Source organism: Quercus robur, chromosome 11 (assembly GCF_932294415.1).
Source record: "Quercus robur chromosome 11, dhQueRobu3.1, whole genome shotgun sequence".
Classification (NCBI taxonomy): domain Eukaryota; kingdom Viridiplantae; phylum Streptophyta; class Magnoliopsida; order Fagales; family Fagaceae; genus Quercus; species Quercus robur.
Window position 1 is genome coordinate 47,808,994 of NC_065544.1, and position 21,071 is coordinate 47,830,064.

Sequence of the window (21,071 nt, forward strand, 5' to 3'; positions counted from 1 at the left end):
CCGCCGCCCTCCAAGCGGTTAATAATCCACTAGAAAATGTAGTTGGGGTACATGAACAGCAATAGACCCTCCAAGCCTAATCTACCCGATGTACCTAAGCCCTCCAAGCTTCTTGCTCCAACAAGGTTGCGCCGAACCTTTTTCTTTTCTAGCTTCCCGGATTCCGCTACTAGACCGTAGCATCCGTCATCCTTGGCATCTTCCAATGCTTCCCAAAACTCCAAAAACACTCAACACTCTAAATGGGTGTGGGTAGTGTTTGGATAGAAATCTTTTCTCAATAGGTATGACAATGAGAGAGGGAATGAGAAGAGACTACAAAGATTTCTCTCTAAGAATGAGTAGCTCTCTCTAATTGGGTGGGTGTTTTGAAGAAACCTCTCTTAGGGTTTTTCTTTCTAAATGGCCACACATATTTTGTGGAAATGAGGGGTATTTATGCTGGTGTAAGAATGGAATGCGAAGAGTCAGTTTTTCCAAAACAGGTTTAGCTGGCAACTTGACGTCGCGACTTGACTAAGTCGTGAGTTCAAGCCGCAAGATAGCTGAATGGCCAGTCTGGATTTTTGTCCTGTAGTGCTCCAGCTGGTATGACTGTTCAGCTCCCCTGCATGCTTTGCACGTGTGCAACTTTTGGCGGCTTGCAAGCCGCGAGTCCTAGCCGCGAGTCTCTGCTTCACTGCACTGTCTTGAACATTTCTTCACACTCTCTCACACACTACCCTTACATGATTCCCACCTAAATACAAGGTTTCTAAGTGTTGTATTACAAGCAAATTTGTCACGGAATAAAGCCAACACATGGTTGATTAAATTCAACCTTACAAAGATGAATTGAGTCTGCAAATTAATGGTGAAAGCTTGTAATGACATTTCCATCGAAGAGAAAATTATATGAGAAGAAAGAAAGATCTTCTATTTGATGTATTTTCATGGAAAGTTCAGAATCCTTACTTTCATCATAGACAATGCAAAATTTTACAATGAAATGAATGAATAAATCAATTCTCTTAATTCAAAACTCAAGAGGAATGACTTTTTCTTTAATTTCTCTGACAGTTCATGTTTAATGGACTAGTGGTTTTCATGTCTTTCATCTTTCTTGTGAGTGATTCAAGCAACCAGTGAGATCATGGAAGGCATTGAAATAAGGCCTTCTGATACATATGGTGACCTTGAGTCGTCTGCACCCATTAGAGAACATGCTTAGTCTGAATGATCCGGGGAAAATGTCTACCCAAGTGACCTTAAGTAGACTCATTTCCTTGAGAAACTGCTGTGATTTTTCGTCAGTTGGGTAGACATTTCTTGCTCTATCCATTCTGACAAAAAGAAGAAATGCACAAATCTGTCTGCTCTGATCAGTTTTAGTGCCATGTACTAAAATTCACTTAAGCGAGAAGTGATATTGATGAGATGTCTTCTCTGCAGGGAATTGTAAGGCCACCCATGGGATGATGAAACCCAAATTCTTCCTCTGCCTTACTTAGCAATTCTTGAAATGAAGGCTGATTCAGGTATGATATGGGTACCACAAACCGCTTCTTCTGTTCCTCTCCAACATAGACTGCAATGTAGCCTTTTGGAACATTTTTAGCAAGACCAGAAACAGACCTGCGGATAATCTGCTTAGCATGCAGAATACCAGGCAATAGAAGAGCCATTTCTGTATATGTTATGACTTTAGAAGAGGATTTAGTTCACAATTGACTTCGGAGAAGAAAGAAAAATACTTGCTAGAAGAGATTGTGAGGATATGATTTGGCTGTGGAATTTGTTTTCTTTGGTTTAGTATATATAGATGAAAGGTTGTCTAAAGAATCTCTGGTATGTGGATGAATGGTGTGGAGTCAATTGGGTGGGGATTAGCCCAAGACACAAGCACTTCAAGGATCACATGGTCCTGTCTACAAATCATCATTGAGAAATTGTTATTGATTGAGACTATATTTCTTGGCGAACAAACCACAAGAGAGCCACTTGATATGTAAGAGATATGAACAAAAGAAACCTCTTGTGGACAACTTTGGGTGATTGGTACATAGGACGACATATAAGTCTATTTATTTGCAGAGAGAAAAATTGAGGCAGAAGATAATTGAATTAAATAACATATCCAAAGCCAAAATCACCATCATTTATTGCTTTGGTACGTTGGTTGCACGACATACCCTTGTGAAGAGCATGCACTTGTAGCTTTGGTACTACAAAAAACCCTTGTGAAGGGCATAAGGAGTGTCTTATGCATGGTCCTCATTGAAACCCAAACCATTCAAAATACATAATCAAATTTGTCTGTTACTGATGACATTATTGCACAATGGCAAGACAATTATTGGCATGCATCTCAAACTTGAATTTGGACAATATCAATTACTTGTCACTTGAAAGGGTTTAAGATATAAAACAATTTATGATAGTTTTAGGTTTGTTTATATGGTCTCATCTCTTAAATGATAAGCCATGGTTATCCTGTATATTTTTCTCTCTCAGAATCAAATGTTGCATCCTACAATCAACTTATTCCCTCAACTGCTCAATCTCATTCCACATACCACATCTGGCATATACGTTTGATAACATAGCACATATATATCCAAACATTCTTAGAATCCAACTCGAGAGCTCTCTTAGCGACTCATTATTCCCACGATCCTAGCAACCATGTCATAGTAATGTTGGCTGCAGGCACCACAATGCCTGTAGGTTGTGCTATATCTAATCCATATTATTCACTTACAATTCATCAATAACCCAATAACAATTCTCGAGTCTAATGTTCATCCTCTGCATTATCCCATGCAATAAAGTGAACTTGAAAAACCTTTCAATGTACAACCAGGAAAAAAGAAATCTAGTAGATAATAGTTTAGTCGAGTTTGGTGCTCTTTATCTAGTTTTGGTTAGCTCAACTTAGCTCTACCTTCTGACTGTCTGAAGAAAATAAAAAATAACAAGGGAAAAAAGGTAGTTAAGTATACAGTAAATCTTGTTGTACACAGCTTATCACACACTGCCATATTCATCACCATTGAAATAGTGTTTTCATGATTTTGAAAACACAATTTCAGTTAAAAATTGTGAAATGGTGAAATAGTATAATCTCACATTTTTAACAAACACGATTTCAGTCAGTGTGGAACAGTGGGTACGTACACACTATATCCTTAAGTAAATTACTTAAAGATGGCCCCAAATTAGGAAAGTGCTGCCCAGTACATTAAACATCATGTCCTATTAAATGAAAAACAATGAGGACTAGATTTATCATAGAATATAGAGAAAATAAAATGGTGTTCTTCAATTTACACTTGATAGAAAACTGTATAACATTCTGTCAGTAACGCTTTGCAACAATAGACAATTAATCCAGCCCACACATCTTCTGCGAGAAAGGAAAATAAATAGGCAGATGTATGTGTATCTCCAAAATTGTCTCTACTGATTTGAATGGGTGCAGCTTTCTACGATCTATTGAAGCAAGAAGTGAGATTGTCAATGGCACTTTTATTTTCATTCATGGCTCAAGCAATGTATTTTACTAGACTTGCGCAATGCGTGGAAAAGTATTGATTGATATGAATCAATTATGAGATTTGAAATATTGATTTATAATTCAAATTCAAAATCTATATTAATTGGCAGTTGAATTATTATTTATTTTCAAAAATATTTTCAACCTATAATATACACTCCTGATAACTATTCTTTATCGTTAGATCAAGGCAGGAATCAAACCTAAATCTCTTATTCACCAAAGTAATTTTTTACTGGTTGAACTATTTATCAGTTATTTTGCATGGAGTGTTTTGACTCTATTTTGCCAAATTATAGGTCCAAACAAGTTCCTAATGGGCTTCTTTCAACGTTAGGTTTGTTGGGATTTTGCCTTCTGCGATAATAATGGGCTTTTAAGTTCAGAGGCCTTAGAACGAATTGCTACATGTAATGGTCTTGCGTCCTGGTATTGTCAATTGTAATGGGCCTCATGGCTGCTTGGGCTTTATGAAATGGACCTTCATGTTACAGTTGCACTACCACTTCAAATTCTTCAATAGTGCTTGTAGTCGAGTTAATTGAATGCGAGCATTTTTTTTTCACCCCTTTTTTTTGATAGGTCATTTTTTATTCACCCTTATTTCTTCTATTGGTTTCAATTGAGGAATTTTTTTTTTTCAAATGAAAAATAAAAATAATAAATGAGATTTATAAGTGTTAGTCTCAAACTCTTCTTAAAATAATGTTGATTATTTTCTAACAAAATATAATTTATACAATATATTAGATTCTATACTTGTTATTTGAAAGCCTTATAAATTTTGTAATTTATTTATTTATTTTTATTTTAAGGAAACATAATGCATTTTAGTTTTACTACGTTGATTCGACTCAATTAGAATATAGTAACAATAAATGTTACATCTCAATTTTTAGATATTATAGAGATGTATAGATTTAGGAGATTGAAGGAGTGTGGTTTAGAGAGTTATGAGTGGGTCTATTTGGGTTTATTCATGAATTAAAAGTTGGCATATATAAAGTAAGCTGAGAACACTTGTAATAGCTAAAGGTTCACGAGTAAGTCTATGTGCTAGCCATGAACACAAAGATAAACATTGGCATGTCGTATTTGCTTCAAGATTTCAAATTTCCATAAAACCCAAAATAAGCACCTTAAGCTAAAATAAGTAGGCTGGCTACTTTTAGAGCATTCTGACCAAATCTCACAAATTTAGCAAGCTCCTTGGAGAGTATTTCCTTAAGGTAAGACCTAGAACCATGAGATTGATCAAGAATTACCCAAAATTATCATTAAAGCAGCTAATCCTATTATCCAACTAAGGACAAAACTCAAGATTGCCTTTTTTTTTTTCCCCTAAAATCCAACAACCAAAAACCTTAGTTCTTATGAGGAAAAAGATAATAAGAGTCTTCCTAGCCCATTATAAAATTATAAACCCCAAGACTGAAATTAAGAATATTCAACTTCCAATAATCTATTTTACCTAATTGTCACCCATATTTACTACTCTAAATTTGAGTAATTAAATACAACAACCTAAGAATATTTTGTTTGTGTGTGTGTGGTGGCATGATTAGTGTCTATTTGCATTTATCATTATGCATTCATCTAATCCATGAGTATACTTAATTGTTTGTAATTATTTATGCATTAAACATGTTTTATTTAGTTTGTTATTCTTGTTCTCGAAATCACATGAAAATGTTTACTTCCAAACTAGTTTGGTAGAAAATTCCTTCAATCCAATTCCTCCAATCCACTATGTGACAATTGAAAAAAATTATTCATGTGTATCTTTTTTTACATGATTGATTCAATTAGTTAGTGACTTGTTTAAATTATAAACATGGATAGTTTTATTAGTTACAAACTTTTTTTTTTTTGATACAAAAATAGAAATTCTATTCTAGTCTAGTCTAAGTGTGTATGTTTATGAAATTCCCTTCTAGAGACTTGAATCCCGACTCTTACCCCCCACCCCTTATAAGTACTTATACTTATAAAGTGACCATCACATCAAGAATGTGTTGTGGTTATAAGTTACAAACTTACAATGTAATAAGTTGGAAGAGATCGATTATTTTAAACTGGTTTAAAGTAAGAGAGCAATCAGGACAAGCACCTGGATATGAACTTTTCTCATAGTCTGCCTGACCATAATTGATCGATTGCTTTCGCCAAAACCGCCACCATAAATTGATTAGTAGAAGTGTAAAGAAGATTTTGTGCCTCCCATCATTACACGCAGCCAACTACTTAGAAGAATATAATGGCCATTATTGGATTGAGATCGCATGCAATACCTAGGGTATTGCATGATGTGCAATTACTTTAATCCTAGCCATTTAATTGATCTAATGCTCAAAAGTTGGACAGCTCATTTGGACACGTCAGCAATCCGTGTGACTCTCATCTCTCTCTCTCTCTCTCTCTCATGCCTCAAAATAAGCCACCAGTGATGCTCCGGTTACTTCTCCATCGAAGTGCACTAATAGTATTTCATCTACTCACCCAAAAATAAATGTAGTTAGATCTGGTAATGAAATTTACATATCAAATTTATGATTTTTTTATTCACATATCAAATTATGAAATTTTTTTTCTTTGTCAAAGATTATCCCTTTGTTTCATTTATAGCACTAGAGATTATCTATTTCTTTAATTGATTTTTTTTTTTTTTTTTTGTATAAATCTGATTAATTTATTATTGAATGTTTTTGAGATTTTTATAATGGGTATGAAGCCCAGTTGAGTGTGCGTGTGTGTTTGGCAGCGTTTCTTGCTTCTTTTTTCCAGTGAGGTTGCGTCCTCTGATGCTAATGTTAGGTTGCTGGCTCTATCGAGGTCCCTGTGTTATGTTTTTGTTTTCATTTCATAAGTTTTAAGGGAAAAATAAGTATCTTGTTTCTTGAGATTGTCTTTCTAGTGTATAAATTCATCTAGATTTTAACTACCCACCCAACAAAAAAAATGTGATTATAGATCTGGTATCAAGATCTTTTCTCCCTATCCTTGATTTCCTTGATTTCTTTGCCAAAGGTCATCCCTTTCAAGGAAGCTTCTTTGGAATTTTTTTGCTCGATTTCTTTACAAAAAATCAACTTCATTGAAAAAAAAAAAATCAACTTCATTGGAATTTAACAATTTGGTTTGTGTTTAAGATTATAGATAACAACGTAGGGAAGCTTAGAAATGCATGAATTTAACAGTTTTGTTTGGTTTTCTAAGCTTCACCCATTATCCATTCCTATCGTGGTTTGGGTTTATTATAATCCCTTTGTATTGGGTTTGAGATTGGCAGTAGTTCCTTATTTTGTTTAATTTTATTTTTGTTTTGGAAATGGATAGAAAAATTATTTGTGAAAATTTAAGTAAACGACTGTTAGAAGCTTTAAAGCTTAATGCTAGGCTATTTAATTTGCAAAATGTGCAGTCTTCAGGGAGATTCATCAAGTTGATAAATGTTCTAGGCTACTCTTCAAATGGGCTGATTCCATCAACTTTCTGCTCACAAAAGAGATGGGAATTGAGGCAAGGAGCAAAGGACAAGAGATCTCTCAAGTTTACCACGCCATCAAGGAGGGATTAGATTTTTGACTCCTTGGAATGACAGGGAGGTTTTTGCGCAGTTTAACCCAAACCATCACAATGGACTACCACTGTAGTTAGTTAATACCTTTTTTTTCAATTTCAAAATTTTAATTGACCAATTCCAAATGCAATTTTGGTTATGAGGAATGCAAGAATCAGTTGATGGCTTTATTTTGATGAATAGATGTGGTGTATACAACTCTGTTTTGTGAATAGCATGTAGTGAAGGAGTTCTGTTATTAGCTTTTAACGTGTTAGATGTATTTCAAAATTTTTATCTATCTAAACAGAGTTGTTCTTTGGGTATGAATTTGCTTGTAGCAAATGCTAAATTGAGAATGACATAAAAACACAAATTATATTAATGTCCACATGATCTTAATTTTACTCTTCACTATAAAGCTATTGTACATTGTTAGTGGCATCTCTCATTATTAAGCACTGCATCTTCTATGGTATCTCTTGCTAGGTTCCACCCATGTATATCAAAGAGATCTACAAAGCAAATTCTCACCCAATACAAAAGCTACAGCACAATCGAAGAGATCTCACAAATAATGCAGCAACTCACAAATATCAAAGAATCAAACCGCAACCCCTCTCTAATTTTATTAACTGCAGCAGCCTCTTTTACAAATTAAATTTGCAGACACTCCTTATTCAGGAATTGCAAAAACTCAAAGATTTGAAGAAGAAGAAAACTAAATAGAACTCAATTTTCTTATTGATGATTAAAGGTGTTTACAAGCAACTAAGAATAGATAGAAAATATCTAATCCCTTATATACAAAATTTGGAAAAGAATGAAGCAAAACTAACTTCCCTGATTAAGCAGGAAAACTTTTTTAATCTAATCACTAATTACAAGCTAATTAGCTAACACGTGGGACTTAATTCATAATAGAAATTGGAACTAATCTATCTAAGTGATACGGCAGCATTTTACTAAAACAATTACTAAAGAGATTGCTAAATGGTGTTGTGTCAATAAGTGTCATCAGCTCCTTATTTACACAAAACAACCTCGTTTCTTCAAAAGTCTCGCTTAGCCTTCTTCTGCATTTTGTACTTTGGACTTGTATCTTCATTTTCTCAATAGGAGTTGATATGTCAAAGTTGGTTTCCAAATTGTTTTGAGGAGTCTTCTTTTGCACGCACACCTATCCAATGAACAGAATACAGGAAAAAAAAAGTTAGTGGGAAAAAATTAAGATATTCAGGCCAACAATTTAAGTAAACTAACAAGTAATAAAACCCATAGTGACACCAAGGAATTGTAAAAGGTAATAAAAACTTAAAAGAAGCTTACAATAAATAAAATTATTCCCATGTTATTGTGAAAGGAAATTTTGTGAAGATTTGTTATACATAGTTGGTACTAACTGCCCTCCCATTTTATTGTGTGATATATCTAATTTGTGCCTCAAATTAAAATGCAATAAAAAGAAGAGAGAAGAGAAGTTTAATATAGATTTGGCGGCCAAAGCATGATACTATAAGTACACAATTGAAATATCAGCTACTCCATAAGAGTGTGAATCGAAGATATAAATGAGACCGCAATTAATTTCCCTAATAATAGCAAATGAAATTACATTCTGCAATAACGTTACCTAAATCACCGGTGTGATTCAATTTATCAATAGAGCTCCATGAAACCCTACTTACAACCCAACTACATCAATGGCCAATATAAGCAGTGCAAAGAGAAACCACTGCAATCTAAAATAAAAGGAATGATTATAAGAAAGGAATAAAATTGCACACCTTAATTAGAATGGCATCAACAAAAGGGATAGACACAAGCATATCACCTACAACATAGTTCATTCTTTTACTCTCGGGTAGGCTAGCAACAATATCAATACGTGGGAGGTCAAACACCATTAGCTGCACATGAGAGAATGCCTTGGAAATATTCACTGCCACTGTTCCAGTACCACACTTATGTCAAAACTCAACAGTTGAACTCCAATCCTTAAGAATTGGCACAAATGCCCCTAAGAGCCAAGCTCATGTTTAAAAATTTCTAGCCATCACTTCATTTAAAACATTTTTATATTCAGGTTTTGATTATAATAGTCACATAAGCGGCCCATCCCATGCTCTTTTGTAAATCTAGGCCAGAAGAATAACTGGATATCCATAATTGTGGGATTAAGTCTGGTATGCTAATCTGTATTGCACGTTTAAGTGACAAAAGATTTATGCAGTTCAATTGATGTTTGAGAATTGATCTGTAACAATTAAATCCTTGGCTATGAACAAGATTGCACAGTAAACATTCCCCCCCCCCCTCCCCCCCTTAAAACTCATGAAATGAAAACAATAACATAACACAGGGACCCCAATAGATCCAACAACCAAACATCAGCACCAGAGGACACAACCTCACAAAATCTTAGTGGAAAAAAGAAGCAAGAAACGCTGCCAGACACACACAATCAACTGGGCTTCATACCCATTATAAAAATCTCAAAAAACATTCAACAATAAATTAATTAGATTTATATAAAAAAAATGCAATGAAAGAAATAGATAATTTTTAGTGTTATAAATGAAACAAAGAAATGATCTTTGACAAAGAAAAGAAAATTTCATAAATTTGATATGTGAAAAAAAAATCATAAATTTGATATGTAAATTTCATTACCAGATCCAAGCATATTTATTTTTGGGTGGGTAGATGAAATACTGTTGGTGCACTTCGGTGGAGAAGTAACCAGAGCATCACTGGTGGCTTATTTTGAGGCATGTTTGGCTGGAAGAAAGAGTTTCTGAAATTTTTGAATAGGGTAAGCGTGAACAAGAGAGAGGAGAAACTGAAAGAGCAAAGAGAAATGAGAGTCACACGGATTGCTAACATGTCCAAATGAGCTGTCCAACTTTTGAGCATTAGATCAATTGAATGGCTAGGATTAAAGTAATTGCACACCGTGCAATACCCTAGGTATTGCACGGGATCTCAGTCTGCCATTTTTGCCCACTTTCTTCAAAAAGAAACTGCCATAAAAACAATGGCTGCAAACATGTCCTAGATTCTCTTAGTAACAGTTGAATTGTATTCACATTTAGGTAGAAAAGTTGGTGGCTTCTTAACATTGTCATTTTTCAATCATCACGCATGCGCATTTTGTGTGGTTCAAAAGATCAAGACCACTTAACGTAAGAGGATGATGAATTGTACGTATCCTTGCATTAGGATGAGCTAAAGAAACTGGCTCTTTGGTATGAGGATGAGCTAGGTTGAACCTCATGCTTTAGTCACACTTGTCAATGTCGTACGTGACTACAATTCCAAGAATGATTCAGCTGCATTTGTTTGTTAAATCTTGCTCTGGTATAACTCCGACAATTATTGTATGAATAGAAGTTTGGAAGAATTACACTTTATCACTTTAAACTATATTTCAGATTACACTTTATTTCATAAACTTTTCGAATGCACATTTTATACTCTAAACTATGATTATTGTTACATTTTGCATCCCAACGTTAAGTTTGCCATTAAATTGAATGGAAAAGTATAACATCACGTGAAAATACCCAATTGTCCGACTTCTCAATTCTCTAAAAATAAATAAGAAATTTCACTTTATCACCATAAACTATACTATTGATTAAACTTTGCACCATAAACTTTGGATTTCCATCCAAAGTTAACAAAAAACTTAATGTTAGGGTATAAAGTGTAACAAAAGTTATAGTTTATGGTGCAAAACATGTGTGCGCGTGCACACACACACATATATAGAACACGTATTCTTAACTATTATTCTTTTCTTGTGTATGATCATTGTTAAGTCTTGAGTTTTTGTTGGCTAATTTTGTATCAAAATTTGGTTGTTATTTTCTTTTCTTATACATTGTAATTTGTTTTGAGTGGGCTATCTTGTATTTGGGGTTCATTGTTCTAGTGTTGAAAAATTGGTTTGCTGGAAGAGGAATTTCGGTTGACCAAAATTATATTTCGGTCTCATGACCTAGACACATGGCTTGCATTTGAAAATCAATTAAGATGGTTTTGCCATAATTTCTCTTGACTCTTGTGGAACTGAAATTGTTTGAATAGCAGAGAATTTAGTTAACCTATAGGAGTCTAATTTCGATTCCTATGAAATTAAACCTTAATTCACATTTGAAAGTTGAGAGAAACTACCAAATTGTGAGAACCAAACGCCTAGCCTCTCTCTACCTTCTCCCTCTTACCATAGCCAAATCTTCAAAAGGGGATTAAAAACTTCACACCCAATATCTCCTGAATTTTGTGAGTGATGTTTGGAGCCTTGAGAATCATTGGAGCTTCCCAATTTCAGTCATGGTGGCCTGAAGAAGCAACCAATGATTGGTTGTGGATTTGAAGACCAAGTTAGAGAAAAGACTCGGCGAATTCAATTGCAAGTGGGAGCATAGAGGGCTCGAGTTCAAGATTGCAGCACTAGACTTGGAGGGTTGTGTTTGTCAATTTGTACTACAACTATATCTATACTTAGTGGATCGTTTTGGTGACTAGTCATGAAGAGATTTTTTCATTCGATTCACGGGTTTTTTTTTCTTTGATAACACAACTGGTGTTATCTTTGGTTTTCTTATCTTATTTCCTATGAATTGGTCATTTGACATGCTTGTTGTGCTGAAGGATGCAATTGTTGGTAACCATGCTTATATTAATATTGGTTAATTACGTATATTTGGCATTAATTGATAAATTAGCCTTCATTGATTAAGCCGTAATTAAAATTAGGGGTTTAAGAAATTACCTAGGTTGCATTAGGTAGCTTCTCAATCATATGCCTCATTTGGCATGCAAGCCTTGTGGCCACCATTTTCTTTTCTTTTTTCCCCCCCTTAAATACTAAGGTAAAAGTATAAGAGGGTTTTGTCCTAGGGGTGGCCCTACTCTTTGTGAACCCCCTAACTTCAAAAAAAAAGAAAAGAAAAAAGAATTATATATATTTAATTTTTTTTTTTAGTTTAATACATTAATTTTTTTTTTTTAAATATTTTTGCACACCCTGACTTAAATCTTATACACCCTTATTATAAGTATTTTTAACTCTAAAGTAAGAGTGAGTGTTTGTGAATTGTTAGTATCACTCTTTATTATAAAATTTTACTATATGTATGTATGAGTGTGTCTAATATTGATTATGTGCATTTTTTTTTATAATGTCGTTTGTGTGAATAATGGCGTGTACGTGGATGTTTGTGTGTACAATATAAATATAATATAACTTTATATAATTTAATAATTAGGAAATTGAGAGGATTTGTAACATAAGTGTGTATAGTTATCATGTTATAATAAGTTTTTGTCATAAAGTTAGAAGAATTCAAGAAAAAAATTGCTAAGTTAGTGATTATTTAAGCATTTGATTGGTTAAGTAAACATGTAGTGAATTATTTTATGTATAAAAGAGTGTGGTTGTGTGCGTCAATAATTAATATAGAGCCAATGAGTTGAGTTGAGTCATTTAGTTTAAAATATTTTTATAAACACAAGGACAAATATATAATATTAACTGCATAAAAATAAAAATTTAGACAAACTTAACAAAATAAAATCGTTATAATTACCTATATTGGCAATAAATACTCATAATGAACTCTCGTGTAACAATTGCTAGAGCCGCCACTATTCGTCCTTGTTTAAAACAACCAATTTGGGACATACCAACATGTTTTTTAAAATTAAAGCCCGTTTGGTTAGAGATTTTTAGTATTGTTGTTTAAGTATTGTGAAAATCCGTGTAGATTAAAAAGTGTTGTAGAAATACGTGTTATGATATTTAAATATTGAAAACTATTATTTAAAACATCACTACCAAACACCCCCTTAATTTTATATCTTCTATCACATGAGTTTGCAATGCTGAATGAAATATATTTTAAAGACTGAGGGTTCTAATCTTATGGATGAACAAATTTTTACAAACAAAATATTAGCAAAGTTAGGTGATTACTATTTAAAAGCAAAAAAATATATTGGAATTTAACAAAAAATTATATTAGAATTGAATATACCTTTTAGAAAGAGAGGCTAAATTATTTCACTTTTTTTTAACCTTTGTTGTAAATTCACTGGTTCTAATAAATTACAACGACTTTCTTTTATTGATAAATATTAAAACATACATACCAACTTCAGTCTTATATCACAAAGCCAACATATACTTAAATTGGGAAGACAAATAGCTAAGACACCCTCAACAATTGGTAGTGTTGAGCAAGTGAATATGCTAATATTATCAACTATAAACTGATAGCCACTATGGGGCTTGACACCATGTGACTATCTTGATCAACCCATTTGAGAAAACCATAAATTACGAAGGGAAATTCCCTATCGAGCTCAACGCTGACAACAAAACTTCGGGTCTGATAATTGCGGGTGAATGTAAGGGTCCTTGGTTTGACACTTATTCTCAATCCAGTGGGAATGTTCTCCAAATATGCTCGGTATACAGCTTTATTGTTTCCAACATTTGTCACAACCCTGCTAAAATTCATTGTCACTGGATATCTTGTTTTGGTTGGGAGTACAGCCATTAAAGAGGGATAGTTTAGATCATGAATAGATTTGTTGGTACAACTCCATTGAGTTCGGCTAAGGATAACACTCATTTGCTTTCTGGTGTACCCTAAGCCACACACAAACTCAATATAATCTTGCAAACCCATGTCATAGATGAGGCCAGGATCCATGGCTTTATTTGGGTTAATGTGGCCAGCCCCAAACTCTAGAGGTGAGGCAGCTTCAAGATCTAACAGTTGACTTTTAAAAACTGTGCCTGTATTGTCTTCAGCATAGGCCGTGGTCATTATTGCTGATCGGATAGCTGCTGGGCTCCATTCGGGGTGGATTGATTTCAGCAAAGCTCCAACACCAGCAACATGTGGTGTAGCCATTGATGTGCCTGACATAAGTTGATAATCTGAAGACAAATTATATTTGCCGACTTGGATATATGGTCTGGTAGGGGCAACGGCGGCTACCACATCATCTCCTGGAGCGATAATGTCTGGCTTTAAAACTCCTGGACTGACTGGGCTGGGTCCTTTAGAAGAGTAATTGGCCACTTGAGGTGCAGGCTTTGTACCATACCTTGTTAACACAAATCTCATGTCCTTCACCTTTGGGTTTCTCGCCTTTGTTACATACTCTTTAACCAAAGTCCCTGAAGCAGTTGGCAGAATAAGGCTGGGAATGGAGTATTGATTTGCAAATAAAGAGAATGATGCATCTGTCAAGAAGATAGCCGCAAAAGCACCTGCCCTTTGGACCTCCTTAATCTGTTGAGAAGTAGTAATGTTGGTGCTATAATCACAGAGGACTACCTTCCCAGAAACGTCCTTTATATCCAATGCTTTGTGATTGCAAATTGCTTTGCTCAGGTTCCCTTTGGCATAGTACAAAGGTATATCAGTAATGAAAACACTCTCTGGAAAGTACGATGTACCTTCAATGGGAACCCCATTTCCTAGAGTCATTGTTGCATGGAAACTTCGATCAAGTGTGCCAGCCCCAACAGTTGTGATCCAAGGTGCTACATTCGATACTGTTTTGTAAAGATAAGCATTGCCGGCAGCACAAACAACAAAAATCCCTTTCTCAACTGCAGAAAGAGAACCTTTGGCAATGACATCAGTGAAATAAGATCTCTGATTATCGAAGCTAAGAGACAGAGACATGATATCAACCCCATCAAGAATTGCTTGTTCCATGCCAGCAAGAGCATCAGGTGCTTCAACCTGTCCTTTTAGCCAAGCAACTTTGTAGATGGCAAGATGTGCACGCGGAGCCACCCCTACGGCTGTGCCTCTTGCATATCCAAAATGACTTACACCGGGCACATAATTACCTACTGCTGTGGATGCAGTGTGTGAACCATGACCCACAAAGTCTCTCGCAGAATCAAATTCCTCTTCCTTGGATATGTCATGACCTTTAGCCCGTATTCCTTTGCTAAAGGATCGAGCCCCAATGAGCTTCCTGTTGCAATATGAAGGGGAAAATGCTGTGCCATTCTCGCACTTTCCCTTCCATCTTTGTGGCACTGGTGACATACCCTCATCATTAAAACTCTCTCTCTCTGGCCAAATTCCTGAATCAATAATGCCTACAATCACATCTTCTCCATATGAGGCAGCAGGCCATATGCCAAAGTTTTGTTGTAGCCCCAGAAACTTAGGGGAGTAAGTTGTCATTAGCTTGCCAGTGGACCCTGGGAATGTGGCCAGGTGAGCTGGAGATTCCTCAATCTCAGCTAGTTGAGAGGGTGTGAGCCTTGCACTGAAACCGTGCATGACATGGCTGTATGAGTACAACAAGAGTTCTTTGTTATCATCATCAGCAGGAGATGACAACAATGATTTTAGGATGGAACGATGCCATGACTCATGGGTTAAGAAAGACGTAGGCTTGTGAGTATGGTCCATATGTATGATGTATGTTTTGAATTCTTCGGATTTGGGCACTGCATTGACAATAGCAAGTAGAAATAGTAGCAGCCCGAGTACTAAACACTGTGAAATCAGATGGGAGAAACTCATCTTCTTGGTTATAGTAGTGATGGGCTATAAGGTTAGGAAACAATGAGAATGGATGGGTCTATATATAATACCATACGAAAGATAAATATTACGTGGTTAATTTCAAAACTTTAGCTTATGTCGTCCTTTGTATGGACTGATGGACCCAGGTAAAAAGAAAAAACAAAAAAGGAAAAAGAAAAAGAAGTGGAATGTCTTTTCTGTGAACCCCGTACGATTTTCCTTTATCCTGTGCGATTAACTTTTTTGTGCCAATATTATTATTAAAGATAAAAGTGGTGATACTTACCCACAGTATATATTGTACACAATTAAAATTGTAAAATTGTGTTTTTATTGTGTATGGTACACAACCAGCTACAGTTGTATAACAATAATTAGCATAATTGTACAAGTACATGGATCACAAATTGATGGAATCCATAATTGTACTATAAGAACACAACCAGTTTTTTTTTTTTTTTGAAACTAGAACACAACCAGTTACAGCTTGTGTAACAATAATTAGCATAATTGCACTACAAGTGCATGGATCACAAATTGGAAATTTCTTTTTTCTACAAAAATTTTAAGCAATTGAATGCAACCTTTCTTCAAAACTTTGTGGTGTTGGAGCTTTTGGCAATAAGGCTTAATCTATGTTATCAAATAGCCACTTTCTATATTTCTTATATATAAAAAGTGTCAATGCCCGCTACAGTGCTTCGATACTGTGCAAGCACTGTAGCGGTAACAGTGCTTTGGTGAGGCGTTTTTTTTTTTTTTTTTTTTTTTTTTCAGTTTCGAACAGTATTTTTTTTTTAGTAGTTACCATTTTTTTTTTTTTTTTTGTCTTCCGTATGTACTTTTTTTTTCCTTTTATATATATATATATATATATATGTTATTTTACTACACAACAAATTTCACAATATTTTTACAATTATTGAGGTGTCAATTTCTTATAAGTTAAAATAAAATAATAAAATATGAAACTGTAACCACAACTGAAAATAAATGTTTTGTGAAAATATTGTGATACTTGTTAGGTGAATGTGTAAAAGCTACCGTACTTTTAGTTTGTTCAAGTGGCACTGTAGCTACAGTAGCTATAGAGTTTTTTTTTTTTTTTTTTTCTTTTTTTTTTTAGTTTTCCGTTTGTACTTTTTTAAAAAAAATATATATTTATAAGAACCTGCATATATATTGTTATACTGACACAATAAATTTCACAATTATTGACGTGTCAATTTCTTACAAGTCAAAATAAAATAATAAAATATGAGACTGTAGCCAACTACAATTGAAAATAAATGTTTTTAAAAAAATGTTACAATACTTATTGTTATCACAATATTTTCACAATTGTTGAAATCTCAGTTTCTTATATAACAAATAAAAAAAAATGCTAAATCCACAATATTTTAACATTAATTTCACAACAAATCATAAGTAAGCTATTATTGATGGATAACACTAAAGTTTTTTTTTGAAATATTTATGTAAGCTGGCATATATACTGTTATACTGACACAATAAATTTCACAATATTTTCACAATTATTGACGTGCCAATTTCTTACAAGTCGAAATAAAATAATAAAATATGAGACTGTGACTAACCACAACTGAAAACAAATGTTTTAAGAAAGTGTTACAACACTTATTATTATAACAATTGTAAGAACCAAGTACAAGAACTCTGGGCCTTAGATCCCTTGGGCTCACAATTTATTTGTAGTGGGTTTAAGGATTTCCTACAATGGGTCGTTCTCGGCAGAGAGACTCAAAGCAACACTCAGTTGAAAAGCTCTCTCCTTGACTATTTTCTCTCAATTTTTCTGAACCCCTTCTTCTCCCAACTTTCCTCTATTTATAGCCAAGGTTAGTGGGGAGACCATGATTATATTCATCGTTAGTGCTATTGAAGGTCCAGTATTATCTGGTTAAAGTGGTTGTTTTAGGTGAAAGGGCGGTGCAGCATTTATGATCTTGGAACTTGGCTCCATTTTCACCGATTGTGTTCGGCAACTCACGTTCCCGTGCATATCATGACCTTCCCGGGTATTGACTCATGCGCTCTACCGGGAAATGTTAACCGATCAACCCCGGGAGCTTAATAACCAAAACTTGTTTGTGGCCCTAAGGCAGTTTTAAGAAGGGCATAAGGTAACTGGAACTATCTGCTGGGCCTGCGCCCAAGGCTGGTATGGGCTTGGGCCCGGGGCCTAGATGGGTCTGGGCCCAAGGCCTGTATGGGCTTTGGGAGCTCGGTGCCGTACAATAGCCCCCCCTTGATTCATACTCGGTCGCCGAGGAGAATCAAGGAGCTGCCTGGGCTTCTTGACCTCGGGAATCTTTTAGTCTGGGACTTCTGGCTGTCATTTCTCATTAATAGCCATCTCAAAAGACGCGCCGTTTCGCGGCGCCAGGCGCAGTCGTCATTATTGCCTGACGGTTCGTGAACCGAAGCGGTGCGCAAATCGGTTACGCTTGGCATTTGCTGGGTCGCTCGTTCGCTGTGCCCATTTATTGTTTGATCAAGCGTTTCTTCTTTCCCCATTTCTTCTGGCTCTATAAATAGTTCTTCTCCAAACGTCACTCCATTTTTCCTTCGCCTCTGATCTTTAGTGCCTACTCCCTGCCGACCACATTTCTGTGTGCTTGCTTGCTCAGCGTTCTTTTCCTCCTTAGAACCCAACGTAAGTCTCTCTTTCCCTTCCTGTTCCTTCAGCTTTGTTTCTTTGATTTTATTCTTGTAGTTTTAGGCTTTATAGATGGGTTATTCTTACCTTCTAGATACCCCGGCTGCTTTGGCCACCTTTAGGAGTAAATTTAGTATCCCCAGTGACGTGGACGTGGCTTACTGCCATGAGAGTGATATGGAACTCCACCGAGGGCATGGTACAGCCTTCTTTCCTTTGATGTCCATCTTAGAAGGTGGGGTTAGGTTCCCGGTAGATCCCCTCCTGATAAGCACACTCACCTACTATGGGCTGTGCCCCGACCAGCTTCCCCCCAATTTTTACCGGGTAGTTAGTTGTGTCGGCCAGTTGAACCATACCTTTAACTTACAACTAGATCACCATGATATTAACCAAATGTACAGCCTCTGTGGGAGCAAATCCACAAATTACTACTTAAAGACAAGGGATGCTCGGGTACGGCTGATATCGTGCCTACCCGATTCGAACAGGAACTCCGCCGGGGAGTTTGTCAGGGTGCGCGGCAATTGGTTTGCCGGGGAGATCCCTTGCCCCCTCACACGGCGTGAAGTGGGTTCGTACCTTCCCCTTCTTATAGTTGTTTGAGTAAAAGAAAATCTTTTATTGTTAAAAGCTAACGTGTTATTTGTTCTTTTGCAGACGGCAAAGTGTTTACTCAGGACCTCAGAGCCGTCCACGTCAGGGACCTAAACTTCGTCCTTCGTTCCGAGATCTACGTGCACTGGGACGGGCAACTCCGGGCCTCACACCTGATCCTCGGCGTGGAACCGGTTTACTCTACTTGGCAATCATTCAAGCAGGCGTTGATAGTTGACAGCCCCCTGCTCTCGTACATAGACGTCCGGTACGTGAACTTCTTGCCGCCGAAGCTTACAACCGGGGAAGCGAGGGAATTTGGTAGGCGGTTCACTGCCGCGGACGAACTAGTTCCCCTTCGAGACGATTCCGCGGAGCAAGTATCCCGGCGCCTTAGAGAGAGAGCTCACGAAGCTATACAACAAGGGGACCAAGCCCAAGAGCAGACCCATCCCGAGGATCCACCCGCCGAGCATCAACAGCAAGTGACAGACGCGGCTAACCTGCTAGCTGAAGCGATCCAGCCCGGTGCAAGCATGGTGGCAAGGCGAGTAATGACCCTAGACAGGTTCGTGCCTGGTGCCCGACTGACCAACCAGCCCCCGCCTACCCAGGGTCGGGGTCCAGTTTCTCAACCTCCTCCAACCTCGCAGTCCGGACGTGCCCGGAAAAAACAGAAAGTAGCCGAGCAACATTCCACGGCCCCGGGGGACGCCGCTGTCCGGACTCCTCCCCGACCAACAGGGGGGATTGTCATCCGCGAGCCGCAGACCGAAGCTGGCACGGGGGGCGCATCCTCCTCCCAAGTGGCTCCAGCGTGGGAGCCAAAGTTCCTTCTGGATGGCAAACCATTGCCATCAACGGCCTCTGTTCGGATATGGGATAAGGGCGAGGGCGGCCGCATTGCCCAAACCTTGGCCGGAGCTCTCCAACTTCCCGAGGACGTGCACGCCTTTGAGGATGGGTCCGAGGAGTCCGTGGGGCGCCGGTTAGAGTGGCACGCCATTGCGGTAATTCTTTTGTCTATTTGCTCCATGTAGATTTCCTTTTGCCACTTTGCTAACCTTCGCGCTTGCTAGGCCGCTCAACTAGCTCACATCGTGGCTGCCCGGGCACGGGAGCTTGATGAGGAAAATGAGCGCGAGAAGGTGGCGCGGGAGGCAGCAGTAAAAACGGCTAAGGAAAAGGCTAAGATTGCTGAGTCTGCCGAGAATAAGGCTGCTGCCGCGGAGAAGTTCCGAGCATCGGCCGAACAGAGGTGTACTGACCTCCTGGCCAGGCAAAATGAGACGGAACTTAAACTGGCCGAAGCCCTCAGCCTCAACACTTCTCATGCCGAGGAGATAGCTGATCTCAGGGCGGGCTTGGCGGCCGCGGAGCAGAAGTGGTACGACGTGGGCTTCGCCGACGCCGAGAACTCCGCAGAGCCGATGGTGGCTCGGGCTCGGCATATGGGTTTCGAGGCCGGGTGGTTTGCTGCTCTTCAAGCAATGGGAGTTCCTGAAGACTCGCCGCTGAGAGACCCCGGCCAGATTCCATTTCCGAGTCCTGTACCTGCCGTCCAGAACGCCCCGGCTGCTCTAGACGAGGAGGAGACGGCCAGTATGAGGGAGTTGGTTGAGCAAATCGACTCTCATGCCGAGCCCGAGGAACTGGAGGCTACGAGCACACCTACCGTGCAGGAACTTCTTGACGAGGCCCAGCCTTTCTCCCTGATCGTCCAACAGGAAGTGCCACCACCGACTCAACCCCCTAGTTGATTTTATTTTAGCTTATTTTTATTTCGTTTTTATTTGCCTATGTCACCGGGATGTGGTGATTGAACCGTTGTTTTAATTTATTGGTTTTATTTGCCCATGTCACTGGGATGTGGTGACTGAACAATTGCTTTTACTCGTTTAATTGGAAGTCCGTTTTCTTTTCCTGTTTCAATTTTGTTGAATGAAATTATATCCGTTTGTGCTCTGCTTGAATCACACCAATGCTATGGCCGCTTAATAGAATGTACCCCCGAGAACCTGTTGTGCGGAGCTGTGAGTAGTTTTGAGAGCGCTATTTGGACTTAGTTTTTGTAAAAAGGGTTAGGTTTTTATCAGGTTTTGGTTTAACCGAGAATTGAGTTTC

General features: G+C 37.4%; 3 protein-coding genes across 3 annotated transcripts; 1 reads left to right on the plus strand and 2 right to left on the minus strand.

Annotated features, from left to right (window-relative positions):
* Positions 1 to 921: 921 nt before the first annotated feature.
* On the minus strand, positions 922 to 1,754 carry LOC126705977 (auxin-responsive protein SAUR21-like). The gene has a single exon (XM_050405216.1). It carries the CDS (start codon positions 1,662 to 1,664, stop codon positions 1,392 to 1,394), a length of 273 nt encoding a protein of 90 aa, XP_050261173.1. The 5' UTR covers positions 1,665 to 1,754; the 3' UTR covers positions 922 to 1,391.
* Positions 1,755 to 13,199: 11,445 nt separating this feature from the next.
* On the minus strand, positions 13,200 to 15,719 carry LOC126706664 (subtilisin-like protease SBT3). Its single transcript, XM_050406199.1, has one exon. The coding sequence runs from the start codon at positions 15,665 to 15,667 to the stop codon at positions 13,367 to 13,369; it is 2,301 nt and encodes a 766-aa protein (XP_050262156.1). The 5' UTR covers positions 15,668 to 15,719; the 3' UTR covers positions 13,200 to 13,366.
* A 2,047-nt stretch (positions 15,720 to 17,766) lies between these two features.
* On the plus strand, positions 17,767 to 20,804 carry LOC126707000 (uncharacterized). The gene is made up of 2 exons (XM_050406587.1): positions 17,767 to 18,924; positions 19,011 to 20,804. The coding sequence occupies exons 1-2, from the start codon at positions 18,423 to 18,425 to the stop codon at positions 19,985 to 19,987; spliced, it is 1,479 nt and encodes a 492-aa protein (XP_050262544.1). The 5' UTR covers positions 17,767 to 18,422; the 3' UTR covers positions 19,988 to 20,804.
* Positions 20,805 to 21,071: the final 267 nt, after the last annotated feature.